This window comes from Solanum dulcamara, chromosome 5 (genome assembly GCF_947179165.1).
Source record: "Solanum dulcamara chromosome 5, daSolDulc1.2, whole genome shotgun sequence".
Taxonomy (NCBI): Eukaryota; Viridiplantae; Streptophyta; class Magnoliopsida; order Solanales; family Solanaceae; genus Solanum; species Solanum dulcamara.
In genome coordinates this window covers 73,821,053-73,848,899 of record NC_077241.1, presented here as the reverse complement: position 1 = coordinate 73,848,899, position 27,847 = coordinate 73,821,053, and the positions used below count along the sequence as shown (strand labels likewise).

At 33.1% G+C, this 27,847-nt stretch overlaps 2 protein-coding genes across 2 annotated transcripts in view; both read right to left on the bottom strand.

The window, feature by feature from the left end:
• Positions 1 to 16,285, bottom strand: part of LOC129889756 (uncharacterized) — a 59,387-nt gene extending 43,102 nt beyond the window's left edge. Inside the window, exons 1-14 of the mRNA XM_055965181.1 lie at positions 15,975 to 16,285; positions 13,751 to 13,854; positions 9,243 to 9,377; positions 9,110 to 9,160; positions 7,962 to 8,056; positions 7,779 to 7,896; positions 6,961 to 7,062; positions 6,692 to 6,877; positions 6,428 to 6,588; positions 5,885 to 6,055; positions 4,310 to 4,402; positions 3,888 to 4,209; positions 3,232 to 3,336; positions 3,061 to 3,156 (exon numbers count right to left, since the gene is read on the bottom strand). Of these exons, the coding sequence (XP_055821156.1) occupies positions 3,061 to 3,156; positions 3,232 to 3,336; positions 3,888 to 4,209; positions 4,310 to 4,402; positions 5,885 to 6,055; positions 6,428 to 6,588; positions 6,692 to 6,877; positions 6,961 to 7,062; positions 7,779 to 7,896; positions 7,962 to 8,056; positions 9,110 to 9,160; positions 9,243 to 9,377; positions 13,751 to 13,854; positions 15,975 to 16,071 (1,836 nt within the window). The 5' untranslated portion in view covers positions 16,072 to 16,285. The remainder of the gene's footprint in view (positions 1 to 3,060; positions 3,157 to 3,231; positions 3,337 to 3,887; positions 4,210 to 4,309; positions 4,403 to 5,884; positions 6,056 to 6,427; positions 6,589 to 6,691; positions 6,878 to 6,960; positions 7,063 to 7,778; positions 7,897 to 7,961; positions 8,057 to 9,109; positions 9,161 to 9,242; positions 9,378 to 13,750; positions 13,855 to 15,974) is intronic.
• Positions 16,286 to 25,419: 9,134 nt separating this feature from the next.
• LOC129889754 (FCS-Like Zinc finger 1) lies at positions 25,420 to 27,388 on the bottom strand. Its single transcript, XM_055965178.1, has 2 exons — positions 27,020 to 27,388; positions 25,420 to 25,999 (listed from the first exon to the last, which is right to left on the bottom strand). The coding sequence occupies exons 1-2, from the start codon at positions 27,352 to 27,354 to the stop codon at positions 25,807 to 25,809; spliced, it is 528 nt and encodes a 175-aa protein (XP_055821153.1). The 5' UTR covers positions 27,355 to 27,388; the 3' UTR covers positions 25,420 to 25,806.
• Positions 27,389 to 27,847: the final 459 nt, after the last annotated feature.

Genomic DNA, 27,847 nt, shown 5'->3' with positions numbered 1-27,847 from the left:
AACAATAGTCTGTAACAAAAGTGGCTATGGAGGTTCATGACAGAGGAGAGATCTTTGTGGAGAACATTCATCACACAAAAATATGGTTTAACGAACAGCTGGACAACTCAAGAAGTCAAAGGTACATATGGATGTGGTCTTTAGAAGACCATTAGAAATATGTGGCCCAAGTTCTGGAACAGTATTAGCATCAAAGTGTGCGAGGGAGTTAAAGCTTTCTTTCGGGATGATTGATGGATTGATCAGAATAACTTGAAAAACTTTTTTCCAGATTTATATAGTTTGAGTCTTCAAAAGCAGGCAACTGTAGGGCAAATCTGGATGGAGAATGGATGGGGAGCTGAATTTCAGAAGTGCTTTGAATGATTAGGAAGGGGATAGAGCCATTACATTGCTGGAGTGTTTGAATTCATTTGAAGGCATTATTGATTTACGGGACAAAGCAGTGTGGAGCCATTCCAGTAAAGGATCCTTCTTAGTTAAATCAGTCTACTGGAAGATGAACTGGAGAAATTGTGTGACAATGGTATGGCACTGGAAATTCATCTGGAAGATTAAAATTCCTACCAGAATAGCGTTTTTTGTGTGGTTGGTAGTTAGAAGGCTTGTTTAACTCAGGAGAGACTAAAAAGAAGAGGTCTTCAAATTTGCTCAAGATATCTGTTGTGTTTGGAGGACGTCTTACGTTCGATCACAGAAAGGAAATGAAACAAGAATCAATTCCTCAACACAAAAGTGGTGTAATATTCCATTGTGTGATGTACTCCCAGTAGTCTACACTATACCATGCCGAAGAAAAAAAAAGCATTTCAAGTTACTAGGTGTTTGCATAGAAATTTCTAAAAAAATATCTCTGAAAGTCATTCATATAGTTCTATTACTGATTTCACTTTGATATCTATTGTCTATTGTGTAGTGATGCATCTCCAAAAATAGCGTCCATGGGTAATCAGTGACCTGTCTTAATGTCTCGGTATCAGTACCTACACTAAAGAATCAACTAAGTGGAGAAAGTGCCCAGCCTGGGGTTCACCTTTGGGCTAAAATCAAACCTCAAATGAGCATCAACAATACGGTCAGGTGCATATCGAGTCCTCCAAAAGTTGTGCCTTTTTGGAGGATCTGACATGGGCGTAGAAGCATTTTGGAGGGTCTGAGTACATGATCATGACATTGTTACAGATTCCTTAGTTGTCCAAATGCATAGGACTGACAGAAGCAATTGGTCTACCTGATTGGTTTCAGGTCATAATTGAAGGAATGACTATGAGACTATCCCACATAACAATGGTACCTGCAGGATAGTTCCTTTATACCAAGGATGAAACTCCACGAGAAGATAGATTGTCTCAAAGCTAGGCTAGTAATCAAGAGATATATAAGTTTCTGGTTTTTGTGACACTTTCCCTGTGTCTTGTACTTGTTCGCCTCCTTAATCTCCATAACAACCATGTTTCACTGGCGTCTTTTCGAACTTGATGACGAAGTCTACATAGAGCAAACATTAGGATTTGTTACTCCTGGGAAATGTTGATGACGAAGCCTACATATACCATTAGGATTTGTGGCTCCTGGGATATGTCGACTACATCGATCTCTACGGTCTAAAGTGATCTCCACGCTCATTGCCTGGCCATTTAGTACGATAGTCCAAAAATTTGGCATGTCTGGAGAGAAGCTGATCATTCAATGCTTCATAAACATTATCTGAATCACGCATATTTTTGGCTGCCTATATTGAGGATATACCATAACAGGTGATCTACATGAAGGCATTTCTCAGGTGTTAAGACTGTAAATATGGAAAGAATCTTCATACTGAAAGGACAATTCTCAATTCCTGTAATCGTGTAATTGCACATCTTAAGGGATACACTTGTACTCTTCCTTTTTTTAATTAGTAGACACCATTGAGTCCAAATGAATTGAAGAACTAATCAGGCAAATCATTCTCAAAAAGGATTATCAGCAACCAAGATCCAACTGCACATTAGCAAGAATCATAATTTCAAGACTTGCCATATGATATGGGTTGGTAGTAATGGAATGCTTTCATCATCTAAAATAAAGAATATCTCCCACCAAAAGACGGTCCCCCCACCCATGTTCACCCAAAATTAGACCATGTATGAAATTCCCCGTCCAAGTCGGTTGAATTCAACAGCAAATAATTTTAAGAAACAAGCGATCAACCGTCCCAACCACCAGCCGAAGGCAGCCAATAGCATCAATCAATGTCCTGCAGAGAGCTGTTCACACCATTGCCAATTTGCCAGGTGTTTGCACAGTTATACCTTGCTCAAGCCATCTACCACTAGTGCAATGGCACTGATGCTTTCTGTGTGTATTGCAATGTCCATCCTCCACATCATGTGTGCATGCTAATGGCCTGCCACACTCACATCATTTACCCAACTACTTCAAGTATAGATGTCACCTTTAAGCACACACCGCCAAAGCAACACCTCTGCTAAGGAGAATACATTACCAATCTATGCATTCTCAGAAGCATGAGAATAGCAAGTTCCATGGAAATGAGTTACATGCCATGATCATTTGGTTACAACAATCATATCTTTCAGTTTCATGGGAAAATAGAACAAGAACCTTTTCAAGCTTCTCATTAGGATTACTTTCAAACATATACAACGCCCATAATGAAAATGTGCCACAGGATACCTTCATTAAAATTGTTATGATAAAAGAAGAAGAGCTAACAATAAAGAAGAAAATTCTTACTGGTTCATCCCCATTCATTGCCAAGAAGAACAAAATCAAGCAAATGAAGTGGAGCGCACTAGAAAAATTTTGTTCTCAGGTACTTGCTCATTCAATCCCCTAAGCAACAAATGAGCATGTAATGCTCCACACAACTTCCCCTAAGAAGCAAACTTTCCCTTTTCTGACAAGGGTCTAAGAAGAAATATTTTATGACCATGAAATATGCTGCGATCTAAACCCCAATTCAATGAATAGTAAGCAGAACAGATGGAAAAGGAAAAGTAAGAATGTCAAAATTGAGATCTGGAACTAAGAAAATTATGAGAAGCTAAAGCTAACCTGCACTGCAGCTGCTGTTTCCAGAGCTATGGTCTGACTCACAGCAGCATTACTTTCAAAAAAGTTGATAATTTGGTCAATCGAATCCTTCAGATACTACGAACAAAAAAATTGATCAGTTGAAATGCTAACTGTTGTAACTCGTGAACTAAAATAAAACCTTCAGCTTACAGTCACATAACACGGAGAAGCTTTAGCCGCCAATCTCCAGTCAATGTTGGAATCGAAAGGCTTGTAGCAAAATGCAGCAACCAAGGAATCCTTGACAGTTGCACTCTGAGCAAAAAATATATTACCATAAATGAGGCTGTCTAACTTAAACCCCCACCCCCAAAAAAAATAAGAATAGAAGATCTACTTCAAAATTTCGCAAGCTTTCAGATATCAACTTTTCACTGGACAGAAAGGAATCTTTAAAAGGAAAAGAACGAAATGTAAATCCCCAACTCCCCAACCTCTCTATAACAGTGCTGTCAAAGGCGAAATGTGCAAATAAAGCTCAGGCTTAAACGAAGAAAGGCACAAATGGAGGAAACAAATACAAATATGTATATGTAGTCCAAGACTAATAATTATAAACATGAATAACAAATATAAAGAAATTTTAAAATTTACTATAGGGAAATGTCAATTTTTTGGTGTTGCCTTTACAAGACTATACTTATTGGCAAGAAAAAGGATGTCATAGAGCCTTGATGGCAACACAGAAACGCCCTGTTAAGTGAGATGAAACGCTCAACATGATTTGTTTCTCACTTCAGAGCTTAAGCACACTATAAGCGCGCCTTTGACAACATTGCTCTACAATTAAATGTGAAAATTCTCACCTCAGCAAGAAGGCCATTTGGAGACCATAACTGATATGATCCTAGTTTTACATCAAAAACCTTTGCTTCTGAATAAAGCTTTATATAACAATCAAGGTTATCACATGACAAATCAGCAAGGCAGTTGTTAGTATCACTAAGCTTTGAGGCATTGTGCTTCATGTGAACCTCCAAGGTGGTGTGTGGCACATCTCTCCTGTCATGAGTTGCCAACAGTGGTTCTTCTTCACCTTCTTTATACCCAATAATATTATTTAACCTCTTCCAATCTTCCTTCGTAAACTCTGCTTGCTCACTTTCATCGTCAACTGATTGGCTGGACCTGAGAAGTTGGTCAACCACATTAGATTTCAACGAAGAAAAAAGAAACAAAAGCACTTCACAGTACAGAAACTTAGGGGTTACAGAGATCCAGTATTAACCAGCCAAAAGACCACCAAGATTTCTTTGACTTTTGTTTTTTTGGGTAGGAATCCGACTCTACTGACTTCTCCACAAACTTGTGTGCCAGCATCCTGTTGAAAAGTTAAAAATAAAGGTCAGTCTCTAATACAAAAATCTGTCTAAATTCGAAATCATCGGCAGGACAGCTTCTGTGCATAAACATCATTGTAGCGTTGTCATGGTTCTTGATGGCATTAACCATTATTTAACTAATTAAACACAAGCAAAACATTCTGGAACACTATTAACCTAGGAACTGCTTTACAAAACACTTGACATATCATGAAGGAATAAAATGACTCGATCAATAAGTTCCTGTTCAATCAAAAGAACAAATCAAGCTAAAGATGCATGAAAGAAAAATGATAGGGTATACTTAAGGAGAATGCACCTTGGACCTAAATCAACCCATAAAGCTAGCTCAAGTAGTGAGGTTTGTTGAATATCAAAGGAACTTACATGTGGGATTCAAACCTCATCTTCCCCCCCCCCCCCCTCTTTGCCTGGCTAAACATCTAGAACGTGAAGGAACATAAAATGGGTGGCCCAACATTTGATAGTCCAACATCATGAATGGGTCCATCTCTAATGCCATCTGAAAAATCTGAATATCCCAATCCAAAACTTCAATATACTACAAGCGGTGTAGTCAAAAACCTTTATAAACTTCCAAGTCAATACCCTCCCTCACGTGTAACTGAATTTGAATGGGTCCAACTCTAATACCATCTTAAAAATCTGAAAATCCAATCCAAAACTTTAATATACTACGAGTAGAGTAGTCTAAAACCTTTATAAACTTCCAAGTCAATACCCTCCCTCACGTGTAACTGAATTTGAATGGGTCCAACTCTAATACCATCTGAAAAATCTGAATATCCAATCCAAAACTTTAATATACTACGAGTGGAGTAGTCTAAAACCTTTATAAACTTCCAAGTCAATACCCTCCCTCATGTGTAACTGAATTTTTTGGAGTCCACACATGAACATAAATCTGCCACGAGAATGGACTTACGAAAGGTTGGCTCTAGTACATATTAAGAAAATGAATATTTAGCCTAACACAACCTCAATAGCTAGCTCAAGCAATTACTTAGTCCAAAATTATATATGGAGACTACAACCGAAGTGGTATCTAACTGGTATGATTCAAAAAGGAGCAAGCTGAGGCATTAAGACGGACATTTGAGAATTCTGATTAATTGATAAGCTCTATCTACAACATCCAATGAACCTTGGTTTCTGTGTCGTTTTTTTCTTCTCTTTTTCTTTTGACACCTTGAGAACTTATTCAGACACAGACACAGACACAGAGACAGAGACAGACAGAGAGAGAGACAGTAACGGGGAAGGAGGTAGATTGCTTAGATTTCACCTGACAAATTGACTTAAAATATACACTCACCAAAACTGTATCCAATAATGTTGTCAGGACTAATAGAAAGCTACTTAATCCCACAATATTGCGCCCCGACATATTGCCTTTGAATTGATGTAGTCCATTAGCCAAAATTCATGAAATAACATGAAAAACATGCAGCACAAATTACCTCCATTGAAGAATGATTTCAGCATCAAGTGTGCGATCCAGTTCTTCTAAATCAATATTATCATCTATTACTATCCGATCAGGATCGGATTTCAGCAATGAAGCATACAAAGAGATATATTTCTTCCGCAACCTTGTATACCACAGGACCTGCTCCCATGACAACTTCCCACTACAAACAACGATTGCATAATTAATTAAAGACTAAGAACAAAATCTTCTCCACATGTGTATATACAAATATATCTACATGACTTATATAAGGGAAATAAGAGGGAATGATATTACATCTTCTAAAAGTTGTCACACTTCTTTCCTAAAAGCCCTATAACTCTCACTCAATTGAAATAAAATAGAGAAAATATGATAAATGTTTAGATTATGGGGACAAGTAGAAACATGTTAACTCCTCTTTCATCACCTTTGTTTATGCATATTAATTTGGTCTTAAGCCTTCTCACCAGAGTGTTTTGAGGATATCAAAATGTAAGAATTAATCCACAGTTTGGCAAGTCTCTTAATTTTCAAGAAACTAGTTAGATACCTGGCCTTTTTTATCTGAACAGATAAAGCTTGATAAGCATACTTCCACCAAGACCTTGGATCAGATTTCACTGAAACATGTGGACGAAGATGAGCATAGTTCAACCGTTGATTGAAGGCAGCAAAATTCTCGGCCAACTTTAATAAATCCCTATATCCATTCTGCACAACATACCGAAGTAAGTAAAAAAGCTAATACAAGCTAGAACTAATTCCACATTGGATGAGAAATAAAAAATAGAGAAGAAAAGTTAGCAAGACTAACCTTTGACAAACAAAGAGTCACATCGTCCAGAGCCACAACTGCCTTTTGCAGAGGTTCCATATTATCACGTGAAGGATTAGGGCGCTGTTTCGAGAACTTAGCGTTCCCAGTCACTGGTTGCAAAATGTAAGAATGCTCTTTGAAGTGATCAGCAGGTTTACCATTATCCGTTCCATATCTGAAAATCTGAGGAATTGAACTAGGTTCAGGAATAGGGACAGATCAGAAAGAGCAGGCACCAAATGACAACTAGAACATTCAAAAGGTACCTTGACCCACTCCTGTGGTAGCAAATCTGTCCATGGTTTGTCAATATGCCATGGAGTGATATCAGAATCGAAATAAACAGCTAGCCGTTCAAGTTCTACAGACTTAACATATCAAAAAACAAATCAATAGAAAGCATGAAAGAAGAAAACAGAAGTACAGTTTATCAAGAAAACACGGGAAGGAATTATCACAGCATATAAAACTCTACACATGACGCAAAAGCTGCATTAAATACATATAGACTTGACAGTTCACATGTAAGTACACACTTGTGGAACTGGTGAATCTCGGTTTAAGATAGAAAACTATAACAGTTACATTGTGATTAATTTTTCTCTATATAAGGACCTACAGTAGACTTGCATATTTCCGAACTCCATGGACATTATATGCAACTGTCACTACATAATACTTAGTTGATCACAGTAAGTTGGCAATAACAAGGCATTCCTTTTTACTCCAGTTCTAAAACTGATTCTTCTCCACTTTTGATAGGAAAGCTCCTCAGTTCCCTTTTTTTCATTGTTGACATGATTTCACAGAAGAGCTACAATCAGAGGCAAGAGAGTACTAGAGATACTAAAACTGTTTTAGTGAAAACCACTAGTCTTGCACATCTATAGTTGCTAAGTAATCAGCTATAATCAGAACACAACGAGGGCGAAAGTAGAGAAGTAGCGAGAAATGTGGGGAAGTTGAATAAGAGGTTTGCTTAATTATAAATGCATAGCAGAAATGTGAGGTCATTGGGTGGGGGTGGATTAAGAACTTATGTCTTTTCATTAACTTAAAAACACGAAAGAGAAAAGAGACGGACCTTCTGTATGAAATCCAATGCATTTCCAGTTACAAAGGTTTCACTCCCACTATCATCTACCGTCATAGCAGATAGTTTCTCTAAGGTAATACCAGCTGCAAAAGGATGGCCAGTATTGCTGCATGGTGAAAGCTAGTCAGTTTCATCACAAATTCAAAGAAATCAATAGTTGGACCTCCTTACCTCTCAAGATCTTCATATCGGATGTGGATATTTGAAATTGAAAGCTTCAAGTTCCCAATTATTGTGTTGATCAAAGACCCCAACCAGGACTTATTCTTGAGGAGAAAGGCAAAAAAGAAAATTGGTTAAAGTGATGACGATGGACAATATTCTGTGAAACCACCATTCCATGCTAGAAATATGATTTCCATTTGTTTCCCATCCGTGGTTATGTCATAAACTGAACCAAAGAGGATACCTTAAAAATGGTTAAAAATAAACAACTGAAACAGAACATACCAAGCAGACTTGGGTAACTTTCATGGTAAAACTCGATCGAACTTAGCATATATCAGTGCCACACAGAACAAGGGTCTGGAATATCTAAGCACTGATGTCAAATCTCAGTTCACTTAAAGATGTGGATAGCGGATACTATCACTAGAATCCTTGAATTATACTTTCTAAAGAAACTGTAGTGCCACTTCTTAATTACTTCTAGTCTAAGCATGGATAATACTGAAACCAACTCACATTCTTAAGAAATTATTTAAGTGTGTGACCATCTCATCCAAAAACTTAAGTTGTTAGAGAGAACATACATTTATTTACTTAATTATGCTATATCTAAACATGTCCCTCACGTGTGGCCCTGATTCTTTTTCATGAGCATGCACGTAGAACTTCTTTTTCATAATGGGTGGAAAACCCGGGACCTCTGGCTACTCTGACACCATGTTGAAGTGTGTCACCATCTCATCTAAAAAATTAAATTGTTAGAGAAAGAACACACTAGTTTATTTAATGATATTATATCTCAACAGAAACTATAATGCCTCTTATCCATTTCATTATCTAGATGCACAGACAATGCTAAAAACAACTAGATTACGCTGCAGTTACTGAAGCTAATCAACAGCATCTTATCAGTCTCTCTCACTTTTCACTTTCATCAAGAGCAAGAAATAAACAAATCTCTATTTCATTAGACCCATAAGTTCACATCCGAAAGCAAGAGCCAGTGTTCACCAATAAAATTAGTAAGCTGGTATCAGATTTAACAGTCTACCGCTGACAGATGCAACCAATGAACCCATCATTTTTAGCATTCAAGTTGACACACATACGTCAAAGGTTTTATGCATTTGACAAAAGACAAAGAAATATACCATTTCTGTCTGTAGCATTCGTTTACTCTCCAGAAGCTTTGTTTCCATTTCCTAGTTGCAAGGAAAAGAGGTAGTATCAACAAACATTTCCTGTCGACATGCAAAGTAATTTACTTGAGACTCAAAACCTTACTCGTATTCTACTCTTCTTAGCTTCTTGGACTGCATCTTCGGTAGATCCTTCGACTTGGGTTGCTGGCTCCGCTAATAAAAAAATACGATCAAGGTGAACTAGAACTGGATCTTGGCCAAGCCTGCTCCATGGTACCTGTAATTATGGACTAATTACTGACATGTAAATGACAATAAATTCCTTAATTAACAAGTGGCCCATAAAGGGGATACCAACTGTCCCAATGTCAAATGGAAAATGATGAGAAATCATAAGACAAGGGAAAAGGAATGAAATGTTTAGAGATAATAAGAATCCCTCGCAGGTGGACACACTGTAACTACAACAAACACCCAGGGTGGTCAAAGCAAAGAGAAGCAGCAAGTTTGTTGGCGCTTTACGTGCAATGATATAGTGTGTGTATATATCTATATATATAGATAGATAGATAGATAGATATATCTATATACAGATATATTCTCATACATGTATTTCCTTTAGGAGTCTCTCTTTGATGCATAAAAGTTAAATAGATCCACAGCTTCGTTGAGAAAAAGTTTAAGATGATATAACTCCTTGACCTGACAATTCATTTTCCTTTGGGTTCTTTTTATTTTTTCCTTTACAGATTACTTCTCCTTTATGATTTCAGTTTTTATTTCTTTTTTTTTAGGATAGTAACAATATTCTCTATATTCACAGGCATACTACATCCAAAATATGTAGTTCCCCTCAAAAAGTATTACAACCTAACCATATTGCCCCCTATCACCTCTATTTCTTACAAATAATCTAAAACATCCAAAATATCTTCTGCTTAGACTAAAATATTCTGTTTACACCAAAAATAATACAATGCTAGACAATTCATCTTGAAACTCTGAACTCTATTCTGCTTGTCTTCAAAGCACCTCTGGTTTCTCTCTTTCCATACTGTCCACCATATGCATGCTGGGACAATCTTCCATCTCTCCTCCTTTGTTGCTGCATTCCCATCACTATTCCAGTTGTTAAGGACTCCTCTGATGTTTCCTATCTTTACCCAATTTATCTTCCTCGAGCTGATGAACATCCTCCAAAGTTATTCTATCCATGTGCAATGCAAGAAAGATGGCTAATTGTCTCCACTTTTTCCCCACATAAGAAACATCTTGAACACAGTTGAAAATTCCTTTTGTTCAGATTGTCATGTGTCAGTACTGATTCCTTAGCCAGTTATGAAGCAGTTCACTTTGTATGGAATCTTGGTCTTCCATATCATCTTCCATGGCCATTTTTCCTCCCTATGATTTGATGTATTCAGTTCTCTGTAAGCTGAGTTGACAGTGAAATTACCTTTCCTTTCTTTTTTCCATACCATGGTATCCCTTTCATCAGATAGATTGTTGAAATTGGCCGTTATGGTGTAAAAAATTGTTACTCTGTCCACTTCCCAATCATTCAGATTTCTCCTGAAATTTATGCTCCATCCTTGTCCATTCCACATCTCTGCAGTTGTGGCCTGTTGAGAGATACAGAGACTGTGGAGATCTGAAAATTGATGTTGCAATGGTGCATCCCCTATCCAGTTATCATTCCAAAAGGAAATCTTTTGGCCATTTCCAACTTTATAGCTGATTCTTCTCTTCAATAAAGGCCATAGATTTCTTATAGCCCTCCAAACTATACAACTGTGTGGTATGGAGACCATGTTTGTTGTCCAATTGTCTTCCATCCCATATTTGGCAGTGATGACTTCCTTCAATAACATGTTATCATTTGTTCCAAATTTACACAGCCATTTCATCATTAGGCTCTGAGTTTGTGCTTTCATATTTCTCATACCAACCCCTCCTGCTTTCTTTCTCATTGTCAATTCCTCCCATTTAACTAGGTGAAATTTGTTCATGTCTTCAATGCCCTGCCAAAAGAAATCTCTTCTGATTTTGTCAATGCCGTCTATCACATTTGCTGGCACTGGGAAGATAGACATCATGTATGCAGGTAGTGCATCTAATACACCGTTTGCCAAGATGAGTCTTCCTCTAGAAAGATATTGACTCTTCCAATTTGTCAAATCCTTTTCACATTTCTCTAATACACCATTCCATATCCCCTTGGAATTGCTTTTTGCCCCCAGAGGCATGCCTAGGTATGTAGTTGGGAGATTCCCCACCATCCCTCCTAGCTTTGTAGCCAAACTTTCCAGTTCCAAAACTTCATTTATGGGATAAATGAAGTTTTTGTTCCAATTGATATGCAACCCTGACACTGCTTCAAAGATAATAAAGATAGCCCTTAGAATCAAAATATGTTCTTCCACTGCATCACAAAAAATTAAGGTGTCGTCTGCATATTGCAAAATGAGTAATCTCCAAGCTGTTTACATCCCCAGTTTGGAAGCCTCTGATCCATCCCTTCAGCTTACCTGTGTGTAGTAAGCTGCTCATACACTCCATTGCCAGGATAAACAAGAAAGGTGACAAGGGATCTATCTCCCTTTCTCCAAGTGTACTTGCCCCCCACTAATTCTGGATCAATTAGTTTCATATCTTCAATAAACTCAGAAAAATCTGTCATAGCTTTATTAATTCTATTACAGTCCTTTTCAGAGGGATGCCTTGTTGTGTTCAAGTCTCCACAAAGCACCCAAGGGCCTGAGCTTAAGCTTCTAGCTGCTCCAATCTCCCACCATGTCTCCTCCCTTTCCTGCCTATCATTTGGAGCATATACTCCTGTCGAGTGTCATTGAAAATCTTGGTTCTTACCAGTAAAACAACAAGTAAGAGAGTACATGCCCAGACTGCTGATCACTCCTTCCCATTCCCTTGTGTCCCAAATGATCACTACACCTCCTCTAGTACCACTAGCCTCTCGTTGAACGTAGTTCGACCATCTATTTCCCCACACTTCATTTATCATTTTCCAATGTCCCCTTCTACCTTAGTTTCCTGCAGACACACTGCATCAACCTTCCAGGATTGCAACAATTTTTTTATCATACTTTTTTTTTTGCACAGTTTAACCTCCTAACATTCCATGATACTATGTTCAGCTTCATTGATTCTTGATGGCTAGATATCCCCCCTATTTCTACTGCCATTACTTATGAAATTAGAATCTATCTGTAGCCTCTTCAACTCATACACCCCCCTTTTTTTACTAACTGATGATTCCCCTTTTTTCTCTACACTTTCCTTCTTGTTGCTGTCTACCTTAAGGAATAAATCTTTTGCTGCTTCTTCACATCCTCTGAAGTCTACTCCAAATTCAGTGCTCAACCTCATAATATGTTGTTGTATCCATTCCGAGGGGCTGAGACATTGTGGCTCTTCAGTTGGCAGTTGAATTTTCAGAGGTATTGCTTCCTCTGCTATTATGTCTGCTTCCCCTTCATTTTTTACCATCGGTCTCTCTCTTTCTTCTCCCTGATTGGCTTGTAATTCAACTTCTAATGGAGCAATTGTCTTCGTTTGTATGCATTCAATTGCCCAACTTTCTCCTTCTCCCACTAGATTCCCCAGTTCTTCATCGTTGTTAGAGGTCGAATCTTGTGTGTTAGCCAATATCTCGATGTTTATTATGTGCACCAGCTGGGCTTCTGGAATTGGGGCTTTAGATTGGAAAAAAACAATTGGGTCCAGTAGGCCCAATTGTTCTGTTCTTTTAATTTGGCCCAAAGTTGTTGATAATGACCCTTTGTCCTTTTCTTCTCTTCTTTCTTTACCGTCACCGGCGTCCCGCACCATATTGGGATTTGGTAGACAAGACCTTCACTGTTAACTTCTATCACTCTCGGAACTCTTTCCTCATCTCCCTTCACCTTGATGTGAGCCCAATGAAGATGGTTTTTCAGTTTTTGTTTCTTTTGTCCCATTTTTTCCACTTTCATACACAAGAGTTGGTAAAAAGTATTAAACAAAAAGTTCTTATGTAGACAATTAACACTTGAATTGATTGCTTGTAAAATAGGAAATATACTTAAAAAACCACGAGTGCTCATATTAGGGTTAATTCCTAAAGTTACAACAATATTCATAGGGATATATGTTATAGTATGAATTTGGATAATAATGCACTTTAGAGCAACCAAATAAAACCATTAAAATTAAGCAAACAGGTAATAAAGGTTAAAACGAAATTACCATGCAATGATACGATCCAAGTTCCTTCAAAAGGTGATTTAATTCAGATTTTAGCTTGCTTTCTTGATGTGTCATTAATTTATTCAGCTCAAATTTCATTTTAAGACAAAGGGTTGAGATAATTTCAGTAGCTAGTAATCAATCAATCCTCCTTGTAGAAATGGTACTGACTGATCATTATATTAATTACTGTGATGTGGGCACTTGCTTTCCAAGATCACACAACAGTGGGATAAAAATTACAACCGAAAACGATTCAAAATATTATGAATACGCCCTCAAGTTCAAAATATTAATCATAAGCAAAAACATCCACAGCCAAGAACCACCAAAAAACTCAGTTCACTATCAGGTACTCAAAATATCAAAACAATTCATTTAGCAGTTGGATCTTAGGGGTAGAACCTTGAGTCTCACAGATCCAAGAAATCCTGCCTTGACTTTTACAGGTAACTTCAATGCATTGAGAGCCTCTGGTTTCAATTGCATATTTACTAGTTCTACATCACCTGTCACATATACCACAATGTGTTAGTAACCAAGAAAATTTTTAATCCAGAAAAGTATATGTTTAACTGCCACGAAAATGGTCACAGAGAACACTTAAGAACTGTTTTACAAACAATGCCACATCCCCAAAAAAACTGTGGAGAAGACGTAAGAACTGAACACATCCATGGATGGATGGATGTTCAAGTGCACCACTGTATTTGCTCGACCCAAAAATATGTGATTTGATTTGTTGTTATACAAAAAGAAATTGAACAACACCAAGGTACTGTTTACAAATCATCTCATACTTGTACATAAACAATGTGTAGATTTCACTTATCCCCAAAAAAAAAAATCTGACTTGATATCGTTTATCTCGACAGAAAGAAGGAGCTGAAGTGGCCCTTTGGGCATGGATCTTGTGGTGCGCTTTCATTGGACATGCAGCTTCTTTGGGACTTGATAAATCATTCATATGACATAACAATATGCTAACGTGCTGGGCAAATATGAAATTTAATGTTTGTTTTATTCCCTGTCATGGGATTCTTGTCCTCTTTAGTGCCAACTGTCATTTGATTTGTCTTCACATAATCTTAAGCAACTTATTGGATTAGCTCCGCTAATCCTTACCTTGATTTTACGTCCCAATACTTCCCCCTCCTGTTTCTTTCGATTTTGTCATACTGTAATCACTGTTCAACTTGAGATACCGTAAATGTTTGGGAATGTGAATCTCAGTGTCTCTTCTCCACACCAATCACTCTAAAAGTTGATTCTGCTTCCATCCCCCTACCTGAATATTATGCCGCCAATAATTTCTATTCTTTCATCATACTCTTTCAATGTGTGCATACAAATGCAAGTATGATGTCTATATACCTCCATTCCCCTTCCACAATTCCATACTTCTCCACTATCATCTTCCACCAAAGAGTACGCTTGTCCATTCCAAATCTCCATAACCATTAGCCTAGTAGGATCTTGTTGAATACTCAGAGACCTTGCACCCCAAGACCTCCAATTTCTAATGCCATGCCAGCTGATTAAATGAAGTTTCTTAACCCCATATTGCTGAATCCCATAGGAAGTTCCACCTCCCTCCATTGAGTGTCTGCTAATCCAAAATCTCTATAACCATTTTCCTAATAGGGCCTTGTTGAAAAATCAAAGACCTTTCACCCGAAGATCCCTCGTCTATTTAGAGATGTAACATCCTCCCAGTTGATTAACTAGAGTTTCCTAGCCCCACTTGTCGAATTCCTTTGGAGCCTTCCCAGTTTACTTGTGACACCGGACAGTGCCTAAAACAATGATATCAAGTACATAGAGATGCTTGATATGTATCTTGGTCCTTGTTGACACCCCAGTTGCTCGAACACGGTGCAGGTATCTGACTCCAATGCGGATCTAAAGGTCAGATTTGTCATCATATAATGACTTTATTATTACCCTTACTACCACATAAACTGTATGTTGGATGAACTAGAAGCGTCTATTACTTTTTTATGGGGTTTCATTGGGGATTTTTGCAGGTTCCTCTTTCTTAAATCATGTTATCTTGATTCTAGGCAAATTCAAATCCCCTTGGTTAGGTTTGCGTGATAAACCATTAACTTAATAGAGGAAAAACTAGTCCAGATGAACTATACACCTCTTGTGGAAAAGATAAACCTACCACTTGGCAACATGACTGTTTCATTATCCACTTCCATATAGTGAACTAATCCAGATGCCTACTCTAGCCTGTTCTATTTCAAAAAAAAAACTTCACTTCACTCACTTGCCAACAGTCCTGAACCTTCCAGGCCTAAGATCTTCCATAAAATGATCTTCGAAACCATAGTGGTACAGCGTTCCTAATGAAACCACTATAAAGAACAGTATTCAACACTCTCCATGGATTAATCGCCTAAAGTTCCAAATTCCACCAGGCAAAAACGCTCAATTTTAATAACATTCAATAACCCTATGATGTGAATGCAGAACAGTAAAAAGTACAAATCCAAATTATACCATTTAAAAACACACATTTCACAAATTCATCACACAATTAGCAATAGAATTAACATAAAAGCTCATCAAAATCATCATTTCATAACATCTGCAAATTCAATTGAGAAATTCAATAACAAACCTTGCCAAACACTGATCTTGAGTGCTTCTTTATTGAGTCCAATAACATAGTTCCCCAAATACCTCTGCAACAAATACGCTACCTGATCTTCCAACATCTTTCCGACTTTCTACTGATCACCTCTTCCTTCAAATATCTAACACTGTGATTCTGAATCTCTACAAGTTACTATATGTACAGCAAACGAAGCGATTGAAGTATTCCGCAAGTTTCCTCATAGCGAAGAAGAACAAAGAAAGGTCGAAATGGAACCTGGAAGAGTCTCGCACGTATTTTTTCCTTTTTTTCTATTAATTTATTATTTTTCAGTTCTTCTAAGCTAATGCAAAGTGACGATAAGGAGGTTTTTGAGAGTTTTCTTTTTATTTATTATTACTAATACACTAGTATTTATTAAAATATCTACACGTGGGGCAACTAATATCTTGACGAGTAATTTCTTTTAAAGCTAATAAATATCAAGCAAGGGCTAATCACGTGGTACTCACGTGTTGGCATTAAAATTTCAATTTGGTCATTTGACCAAACTAAAGAGTCCGTTTGGATGGGCTTAAAAAAAATAATTTTTATGTATGAAGTGTTTTTAGAACTTTGAAGTGCTGAAAGTTATTTTTATAAATAAGCAGTTGAGTGTTTGGATAAAAGTGCTTATGTTGAAAATAAGTGTTTGAATTTTAGGGTTAAAAGAATAAAAAGGGTAGTTTGGAAATTTAATTAAAATATAAGGGATATAAAAATAATTTTCATGGTCAAACAAAATGACTTAATCACTTAAAAAAAAAAAGTCAGAAATCCTAACTTTTCAATTTTGACTGACTTTAAGAACTTTATGACTTAAGGTTAGCATTAGATAAACATGTTCAAGAGCAAAAAAGGAGTTTTAAGTTGGTTTTGACCAACTTAAAGCCCATCCAAACTGGCTCTAAAAGTTAGATCTTAGCCCTTTGAAATCGAGATTAACATTGTTGAAGATAAAAAATTTTAAGACAAGTAAGTGAAGTAAGAAATGTGATTTTACCATAATTTAAAGAAGATGTGGTTCTTCTAAAATCATATTAAAATAGACGTTTTTAGGAATGTGACTACTAATATCATGATTCATGAAAGTTAACTATAACGTGATTTTAAAAAGCCATGGAGAAGAAGAATAAACTATCGAATTTATCTAAGTGCACGAAGAAATCAACTCTTTATATAGTGATGCTCACAAAGGTTGAAAATGGTGAATGATTGCTCTTGTAAGAGCTCTAAAGTAATGGGCGACAAATTGAAGTAAATTCTTTAAATAGGTCACGAAATTTTGAAACAAACAAAAATGGACATATCGTCTGTATGCTTACGATTTGCACCATCTTTAACAGCCCATCCCAGCAGACTATTTAGTGTGCAGTTCATTTTTTTTATTTTTTGGTAAGTCGTTCAACTGTGAACGAGATCCAATATGTATATATCTATAATTATATATATTGTAGATCGTTCAACTTAGAACTAGTCCCATGTATATGAGTACAATTTTTTAAAAAAACTACCTAATTATACAAACATTCCAATCATAAATATTAATTCTCTCTATAGTTTGAAATAATTATATATTGTCTCACTAATTAATAATTCCGTATCAGATTTCAAGTCAGATATACCACTCATTCAGATTTCAAGTCAAATACATGAATTAAAGTAGAAATCATTAGTTGTCAACTGTTCATAGTCAGCACTGGAAGAGGGTGTAGCTTTGATTGCTCAAGATCTCAGATACATGCGAATTACGCTTGGATAAGTGTATCTGAAATAAATTATATCTAATTTAATTCGCATGTGTTCGAGTTACATGTATATGAATGCATCAAGTACATGTATCTGACAAAGTAAATATAATACGAAAGATAATTTCGAAAACTAAAGTGAAGACCCGTAATTATTAGGCCCTAAAATTGTCACTCTTCGGGTCTTCTTTGAGGGTAATGTGTCCAACTACATTTTTGGTGTTTGTATAACGAAAGTCCATATCAGCCCATGCCATCTGGATTTTTCACCCAATGTACTTCTTAAAGATTGATGTGTAATATTTCTTCTTCTTCTTATATGTTTTTTTAAAAAAAAGAAAAATGTAAATATGAATTATCTGCTAGAACTCTTACTCATCTTGGCCCTCATGTAAAAAAATAAATAGAATAACCATTACTTATTTGTGATTGATTTGGTTGAAAAGACTTGAAGAAAATCATTGTTGATTTTTGTTGAGCTTTGATTGCAAAGTGGCCTACTTATATTTGAAGATTTTGGTTAAATCTAACTATTGGAAATTAATATTAAAATGTTGAATATTAAATTTGGAGTGATTTAGACCAATTTTAAAGCAAAAGTATATACAAGTGGACAAGTGTAATAGCTCAACTTCTAAAAAAAAATGGAAGAAAAATGAGTTACAAGTGCTTTATAAAAGAAACTAAAAATATCTGAAACTTTTCTATTCATAGGGTCCTTCTAATGTCTGATTGGGTGATCAGTATAGGCAGAGCTACAATTCTACTTTCACGTATCAGAAAATTTAGTATTTAATTATTTAGACTATGGATTTATATTAAAAATTTATTTTCTATATATAAATTATTATTTTTTTATAATTCATAAATTTAAAATTATAAATTCACTTGTCCATATTATTAGAAAGGTAATGAAAATTATTGAGTTGGTAAAAGGAAAAAGATCCAAAAGATGGCGTCAATATCAACAATAATACAACTTGAGCTAACTGGGAAAATATATGACAAACAGCTCATAACAGTGACAAATCAAAAACTTTCTGAAATGGAAAGTGACACACAATAAGAGCATGCCTAAATAGCTAAGTGAGGTTAACTTTCAAATATCTGAAAATTCAACCCAAAAAATGTTTTATGTTACAATTTTTTATTTTTAAATAGTCAATTTAACTAATTTTTAAAATTTTAATTTAAATACTTAAAAATTATACAATAATTATTATATAAAATTTATATAATTTGAAATGACTCAGTGTTACTGGTCCATAGGCCATAGGTCATTATTATTATCATAGCAGTGCAAGTTCACTCCCAAAAGTCCTCATAAATTGAATTCAGCCCCAAACACTTTTTCTTTATTGAATTTGTGGTCCACTTTTTTAATTGGTGAGACTGGTTGTGGTTTTGTTGGACCAAACAGTACAAAGTAAGTAGGCTTTGGAAATTTAAAAAAAATGTAATGTAAAAGAAAAAAGTAATAATTGATAATTGAAGTCTTTTCGACTTGTATAGTAAAACCTCTATAAATGTATATGCTTGAGATCAAAAAAAATATTTATTTATCGAGATTATTAATTTATTAATAAATGCATAAAATAATAAATAATTATTTTCGAGAGTATTTTGCAGTATGTGCCATAAGAAAGAAAAAAAATATTCGAATTAAGAATTTCAAATGTTTAAATCTAGGAAACTAAAAAGTGTAGTTTTTGCATATTGATTATTTAAATCTAGAAAATCTAAACGAATTTAGTGAAGTTTAATATTTTTAATTGTATTCATGTATATAGAATATGAAGAGATTTTATGTTAACTATAAAAGGAAAAAAACTAGATGTTTAAAAATCATAATCCAAGTATAATATGTTGTCAAACTATTTGGTACAATACGAACAAAATATTTCAAAAATTGTGTTCGCTCTTCAAAAAGTTAAGGATGAGATTAATTTTGATTTGGTGGGAAGAAAAAACAATCAACTATATAATCATATTTTTAAAAAAAATACTTATTGGTCTACTATTATTGACTGATTAAATATATATAATTATTGATGTATTCTAGTAATTATTACTTTATATTTTTGGGGGGGCTTTAATATTTTATTTTTAATTATTATTTAATGCATTTAGCGAGAATATTATTTTAATATAACTGGCCCAAGTCGGGACCGGAGAAAGATATTCATCTAGCGAGATTATTACTTTATCAAATATTACTTTACCGAGGTTTTACTGTATTTAACTTTCAGAAATAAATATTTTATGAGTGAGAAGAAATTAATCGATAAATTGGTCTAAATTATTTTTAAAATTTGAAATTTATTTCCAAATTTATTTCAATGCAATGTATAACCAAAGACTTTTAATATTTTTGTTTTATTAGAAAAAAAATCATGTCCAAATTGATCCTTAAATGTATCTAAACTAAAATAACACAAATTTGTATAAAGTAAATACTAAATTAATACAACAAACATTGGAATAAGATCTTCTAAGACTGATTTTATTATCATTTTAGAATTAACTCGAATATTGAATTCAATATTATATTGTGGATCCTGCCTGATGACAAATACGATTTATATTCTTACTTTTTGGGGGGTCCTATATTCTTTTCTTACAGTTGCTGATCTTCTATGGTCCAGCTTATGGAATTGCTACTATTTATTTTTTTCGTTTTTTCCTCTGAAATTTATAGAGTATCGATTAAATTTGAATTGGAATAATAAAATTCATTTGGGGTAATGCTTTCAACAGATTTTTATTCATATTCAAGTTCAGCACTGCACCACAACCCATATTGATAAATTACTACTACTTAATATGCTTCACACATCGATTTTACGAAAGAGTCCGTGAATTCTTTTCACTTTGAACTTCAAAAAATACGTTTATTCATCTAATTTCTGGGTTTAAAATTGAATTTCAAAATTTTTAAGAATTTAAAACGCTCAAAAAAAGTGTTTTTATATTTTTACTCGAAATTATTTATAAAAAAATCAAAAACAATTCATATTTTTATTTATGATCAACATCTTCTATTTTTAATATCATTTTTATTTTTAAAATAAAATTATTTTTCTTTAAAATATACAATAAAATATGATCAAACGATTCAAAAATAATTTGGATTTTTTTTTTTGTAAAAAGTTGACTCAGTCAATTGTGTTAAGAGAATTTTCCGTGTCATTTATTCACCTAACAAAATGAAAATAATAAGGGAACATCCAAATACATGGGCCAAACACACCAAAGAAAATAAGGAAAAAGGTAATTAAAAAAATGCTCTTTAAATTATGCAAAATGAATAAAGTTGTCCTTCGTTTATAATTTGGCTTAAAAATTCATTTTTCATTAATATTTTTCAAAAATATCCCTATCGTTGATAATTTAATTCAAAAATATTTATATAATTAATAAATGAATCAAAAATATTCTTTTCCAAATAAATATTTTTTTCCTTTTTAAACACATCTTGCTCCTAGGAAAAATATTATTAAAGAACCATATTATTATTTTCTTTCTTTTAAAATCACTTTAACTAATAAAAATATAGAAAATATTTTTTTCTTCTTAATTTCATTTTGTCAATTAAAATAGAATAACTTCCCTTTGTCATTTCATTTCTTTTCATTTCCATAGTGATGATGACGGATAGAAGAATAAAAAAAGCACTAATATTGATTGTGGTTTCGGCTCGCAAAATTAAATCCAATTCGTACAATTCAACCTAATTCATTTAACTTTAGGTTGATTATTGACTCGTTTATTTATTAACTCAACTTATTTCAATCCAAGTCATTTCAATCTATAAAAAATTGGTTGATATGTAATCCGAATTGACTCATGAAAAATCTTGTTAAAATATTTTTTAAAACCTTTTTTTGTTCAATTTGATATGTTATATATAACCATAATAAGGAAAAAATCAATTTTATTAAGTACTAAAATAGTTTAAAAGAACAAATAAAATAATTAATCTTAGTAAAAATTAGATTGGGTTGAGTCTCGACCCATTATATAATCCATTACCTAATCCATTTTGACCCAAACTAATTTGGATTGGGTTGAATTGGGGTTTGACTCAATTATTATCTTAACCCATTATGACCCGTACAAACTTGACTCAACCCCTCCCAATTGTCACACCTAATTATGGTATAGTGATGAGATTGGGTTGGGACGGGGCGGGGCTTGATCCAATTATTATCTTAATCCATTATTTTTGAGGGGTTCATTGGCGTTGTAATTTTAGATACTGATACACGAGTGAATAAGATTTTATTTTGAGAAGATATATTCCATTAACCTCGTGTATTTGAAAGAATAATGTTCTTTAAAAATATCATTTATTTAGTGGACTCAATTTTCTTCTTTTATAAAAATATTATCAGATTATTTTCTATTTATTGATTTTGAGTTTTTTTATTTTGTAAATACTAACCTTATTGTTTCTAATGGAATTTTTCAAAATTTCTATTCTTAATATTTTAGTAATAATTCATTTACAGATAGACAGCAAATTGAAAACCAGCAAAACTAATACCTGAAATAACTAATATCATGTTTCTCCTGCCCCTCAACAACTCATGCAGCAAGTTTAAAATGTTAGTAAGCGTTTAACCTCAAATAGTTTTTTTGAGAAAAAAATTTAAAAAATTGAAAATTATTGTTTATTTATATAATTTGTCATTATTTAATAAATATATTTGACAAAAAATTTAAATTCTCGAGTTCTAAAAAAAATTAGAACTTGAGAGCTTAGAAAGTTTTAAAAATTATCCTAAACTTTTGTATTTTATAAAAACATCCATAATTTATTAATTTTAACTAAAGATTTATCTACCAATACTTCGTTTTTTCGGTCATCTAATTTAGAAATAAAAGCTTCTCAGAAATTGTTCATACAATGTAAGAAGATTTTATAAAAGAATAGTTTGTTATTAGTTTCCAAAAATGAATAGTTTGAGTGAAATAATTGAGAAAAAAGAGCAATTTATTTTTAATTCGATTAATATACTGTCTTGCCTGATTGTTATTTTATTGTTGTTAATTATTAACAATTACTCTCTCCGTTCATATTTACTTGTTCACTATACTAAAAACAGATGTCCAACAATACTTATTTAATTTATTATATCAAGAGATAATTTTAACTTAGTTTCTAATTTATTCTTATCATTAATTAGTAGCCACTTTCTTATTATATTTTTTAAAATATTGTATTTATTCTATTCAAATAGTGATATGATAAAATTCCCTTCTATTTATATTTTTTTTAAAATTGTGCAAAATTAATAGTGAACAAGTATTGTTGAACCAAGGTAGTATGTTATAAATTTTATTTTTAACAAAACATGTTCATTATACAATGATAACACAAATTTATAAATATTTTCATAATTTTTAAAACTTACAAATACGAAATAGTATTTTTTAAAATTCCACTAAAAATTTAAAAAAATTTATGATCAAACACACAATGAAACTTCACTAAAATTTCACGAATAACTGGCCAAGAATATTTGAAAACTAGGCAAACGGCCCAAAGAATCTATTCATGTAGACACCTAACATTATTAATAGGCGAAACCCATCGGCGCCCTCCTAAAGTTGGCACCAACTTTCACTTGACACCTCAACTAGGCTTTGTTCATTTTAGACCCCTCAAGTAAGGTTCCGATGTGTTATTTTGACACTTTGCGCTGACTTGGCACATTGCGTGTGGTACACCCATTTTAAGCGCGTGAAAAATATTTTTTTCTTTTAATTTTTTTTAAATTTTTTTTTTGTTGTTGTTCTTCTTTTTCATTTCTGCCATCATTTTTTCTTCTTTTTCTTCATTGCGTGTTCTTCTTTTACAAACCCTTTTATAAAACACAATCTTTCTCCATTTTCTTCAACACCCATTTGCCCAAACCCATAAATTCCCCTCCCCAATCTCTATTCAAGAATCATTGATAGAGTTGTTCACATATTCACTAAGCCTCTTGATTCATCAAAAAATCAAAAACTTGATGAGTTGGGTTCAAAGATTACTACTTGTATTGTTGAAGTTGTTCTTACAAATCTGAGAAATTGGAGAATAGCTCATTTGTTTTTTACTTGGGCTTCGAATTTTGTTGTGGGTTGTTTAATGTTTGAATTCTTTGACAATTTTAAAGAAAATAATTTTAGATTTGTATTAGTCTTGCCGAAAAAAATAGAGGCCCAATTTAATTTATATTTTTTGATTAATGATACTGGCTGTGATTTCTCAAGAATGGTCAAACAACAATACATAAGTCTTGAAGATTTGAGAGATTGTTTTGAGATTAGAATATTTAGAGATCATCAAAGAGGTTGCATTTCTGTTAGGAAGAAACCAAGAACAGAACTTTGTTGATTCAACAGCTTTCCAACTGCTTCCAATTCAAAAAGGATGTGATGAAATAGAGGAATCTTAGTAGCAGGACCATGAGATAGAACATGTTAATTTGAGAACAGAACTTTGTTGATTCAACAGCTTTCCAACTGCTTCCAATTCAAAAAGGATGTGATGAAATAGAGGAATCTTAGTAGCAGGACCATGAGATAGAACATGTTAATTTGAGAACGCCTGCCAGCATTTTATGTGGCAATAGAGAGAAAATAAACAATGCCGATAAAGTAGTAATCTAGTTTCAAAATATGGGTGAGTGGTGTCGGAAGATAGGGTGTGGAGGTGGGGGTTAATAGTTTTTAATTTTTAGGTTTTAAAAAAATTATTATTTGGATTAAAAAATGTCATGTGTCATCTAATTATTGATCATTTTGGTGATTGTCAAAAAAGTGTCAAAATAACACATCAGAGCCTTACTTTAGGTGTCTAAAATGAACAACCCCTAGTTAAAATGTTTAAGTGAAAGTTGATGCCAACTTTAGGGCCACCGATGGAATTCGCCTTTATTAATAGTTTGGTGGAATTCATCTCTAACAAATTGAATTGATCCTTCAGTATTACTCCCTCCGTTCGTTCCTCATTGCTTGTTAAAAATTTTCTAATTTTATTTTTCTTTTTACTTATTAATTTTGACAAATTTGTAAAAATAATTTTTTTCTTTCTATTATATTCTCAATTTATTAATATTAAATTAATATCTTTAAAAAATATAATGAATAAATATATTTAAAATTCTATGAATTAATAAAAATAAAATGATAAACTCACTATATTAATTATTATTTTCTTAATAAATATATCAAATTAAAATTAGATAAATAAAAAAACGAAGGGAGTATTATTTTTTTCACCTCAAAAAGTTGAAAAACAATTTTGGCAAGTGTTGGAACAAAAAATTAATTCAGCTAGTCCTCAAAAGTTCAAAAAGGAATGCAAACATCAGTTTCGACAAAGAAAGTTAATGGAAAGTATATTTTAATGATTTAACCTTATTAACAATACTTAATAACAACTCTAATTTAACAACTATTTTATATAGTCCCTCCATTTTTTTTACTTATCAAATTTTAGTTACATCTATTAAAAGGACAATAATTGATATAATAAATTTACCATTTTACTTCTGAGTAGATATTAAATACTAAAAAGTAATATAACAAACTCTTCATTTGCTAAAAATGAAACACTAAAATGAAACAAGAAGAAAACATCAACCCCCAAAGTATAAAAAAGTTAAAAAAAGCATATTAACTCAAAACAATAATGAAAAGGGAGAACTTTCCTTGATATTGATTGCTTCTCATTCTACAGGGAAAAAAAACCCATGAGAACCCCAAAAAAGGAGCACCAAAAAACTTGGGACAAAAACCCAAAAAAAAAAAAAAAAAAACTCATTAATCTTTTCCACTTTTCACAAAGCATTACAAGCTTCCTCCACTTCTTAAACATTTTCATATCATAACACAAGACTTAATATAATAAAATAAAATTAAAAAAAAAACTCTTCTGTATATTCTTTCTTCTTCATAAGTTCATCTCCTTCTCCCTCATATGAACTTTTTTTCTTAATATTATTTATATATTTATGACAGATGAACCTTCTTGAATATTATTTTTTTTCCTTCAAGTAGATTCATTTTAATTTTACTCAAGCAGCAGCAACAGTTCCAGGTCTCAAAGAGTAATCCTCTGAAGTTTGGTTAGATGAAGTTGATTGTTGTTGTCTTTGGTCCTTTTTTCTCATGGCTTTAATGGAAGAAATGTTCCTTTTTCTGTCTTTAGCTTCATCTTTTTCTATCTGTTGTTGCCTACACTCTTCACTACAGAATGGAGTGTCCCCTCTGCAATACACAAATCACAAGCACAATCAAAACAAACGCACCAAAACAAGTGGAGAATCAAACACTGATCAATAAAGTGAAAATTCAGATAGCCAATCAACTTAACTACAAGATTTTTCATCAAAAAATGGATCTTGAAAAGCTAGAATATGAAGACAACTGTGGGAAAAAGTATTATTCAAGATCAAAGATTTCATCTTGAAATTGGAAAGTAATAAACAGAACCACAAAGAGCAATTCTTCATTATTAGTATAAGTAGAGCATATATTACTATAAAAGTTTTTTGAGTAAAAATGGAATCTTTATAGCTAAAAAAAGTGAATTTAAAGGAAACCCCATTTCTATCAAGTCACGTAACCATTGAATGAACCATTTCTTGATAAAAATTAGATCTCTGTATGCTGGAATATGAAGAAAATTTATTTTAAAGCAAACCCCTTTCTCCCAAAATAAGAAAAAAAATCAAAGATTTTATCTTGCAATTGAAAAAGGAATAAACAGAACCAGAAAAAGCAATCTCTGATTTCTATAAGTTCATATTAGTCACCATTGATATTAATAACATTTCTTAAAGAGTAAAAATTGGATCTTTAAGCCCAAAATAAAAGAAAACATGAATTTAAAAGGAACCCCATTTCCCAAAGATTTCATCTTTGCAACTGGAAAAAAGAACAGACTAAGAAGAACAATTTTTTTTGTTTGTTTTTGTTTTTCTATAAGTAAGGCTCAATTCGTCGACTCACCATTCATATTATTATTATTATTATTACCATTATTATTATTTCTTGAATAAAAATTGGATCTTTAAACCCAACATAAAAGAAAAAAATGAATTTGAAGTAATAGAATAAACAGAACCACAAAAAGCAATTCATTTTTATTGTTTCTTTAGAAGTAAAGCTCAAACTTCTACCCCATTCAAAGTAAAAATAGGATCCTTATAGCTAAAATTAAAATAAACAAGAATTTAACGGAACCCCATTTCTCAAACTGTAAAAAAAAAAAAAAAAAAGACAAACCTGTACATGAAGATGTCACTGTTATCACCAATTCTTTTCTTACAAAGAAAACAAGCATCCAAGAAATATTGATGGGGTTCTTCAAATCTAGCAGTAACAACAGATCTTGGAGACAACAAAGAAGAAGAAGAAGAAGAAAAAGAAGAGAGATTCTTCAGGCTATTTCTTCTTCTAGTTGAAAGAGTATAATAAAGAGGCCTAGAAAACAAATTAATATTATGATTTTGATTATTATTGCCTGAAAACTCAGGTTGAGTTTCAGCTAATGAAACAAGACCATCATCTTCTTCAATGAAACATGGTCTTCTTCTTGTTCTTGATGATGGTGACTCCATTTTTAATTTTTTTTTTGAAGAATAGAAGGAAGAAGTGGGATTTGGAGGAATTGTGGTGCAAAATTGTTGATTATAAAGAAGGGGTTGGTGGGGTTGGGGTGGGGGTAGGGGTAGGGGTAGGGATAGTGGGGCATGGGGGAGAAGTGAAAATTGTAAACCACTGCAGGGATTCAGGAATCTGTGCAAATGAATCTATTGGCGGACAATTTTTCTTTGCAAAAATTGGGTTGTTTACTCTTCCTTTTCAATATTTGTGGAGTTTTATTTTATTTGGTCCTTAAATAAAATTTATTAAAAAGATTTATTTCGTAAATTTTTTCATATTATTTTTAAATATAAAATAATAATAGTATACAAATTTTAAATTTTAAACTGTTATTAATAATATTAATTTGATAAATTATTAATTTAATTAATTTTTTAAAAATAAAATGTGTCACGTCAATATGATCTAAAATAATACTCTCTCTAGTTTATATTAAGTGAATTTTTT

What these genes read in the sequence shown, in the direction of transcription:
- LOC129889754 (XM_055965178.1), bottom strand. Translation starts at nt 27,354, where the DNA reads ATGGAGTCACCATCATCAAGAACAAGAAGAAGACCATGTTTCATTGAA. An exon ending in AGTGACATCTTCATGTACAG is followed by an intron (nt 26,000 to 27,019) that starts GTTTGTCTTTTT and finishes TGTGTATTGCAG; the next exon opens with AGGGGACACTCCATTCTGTA.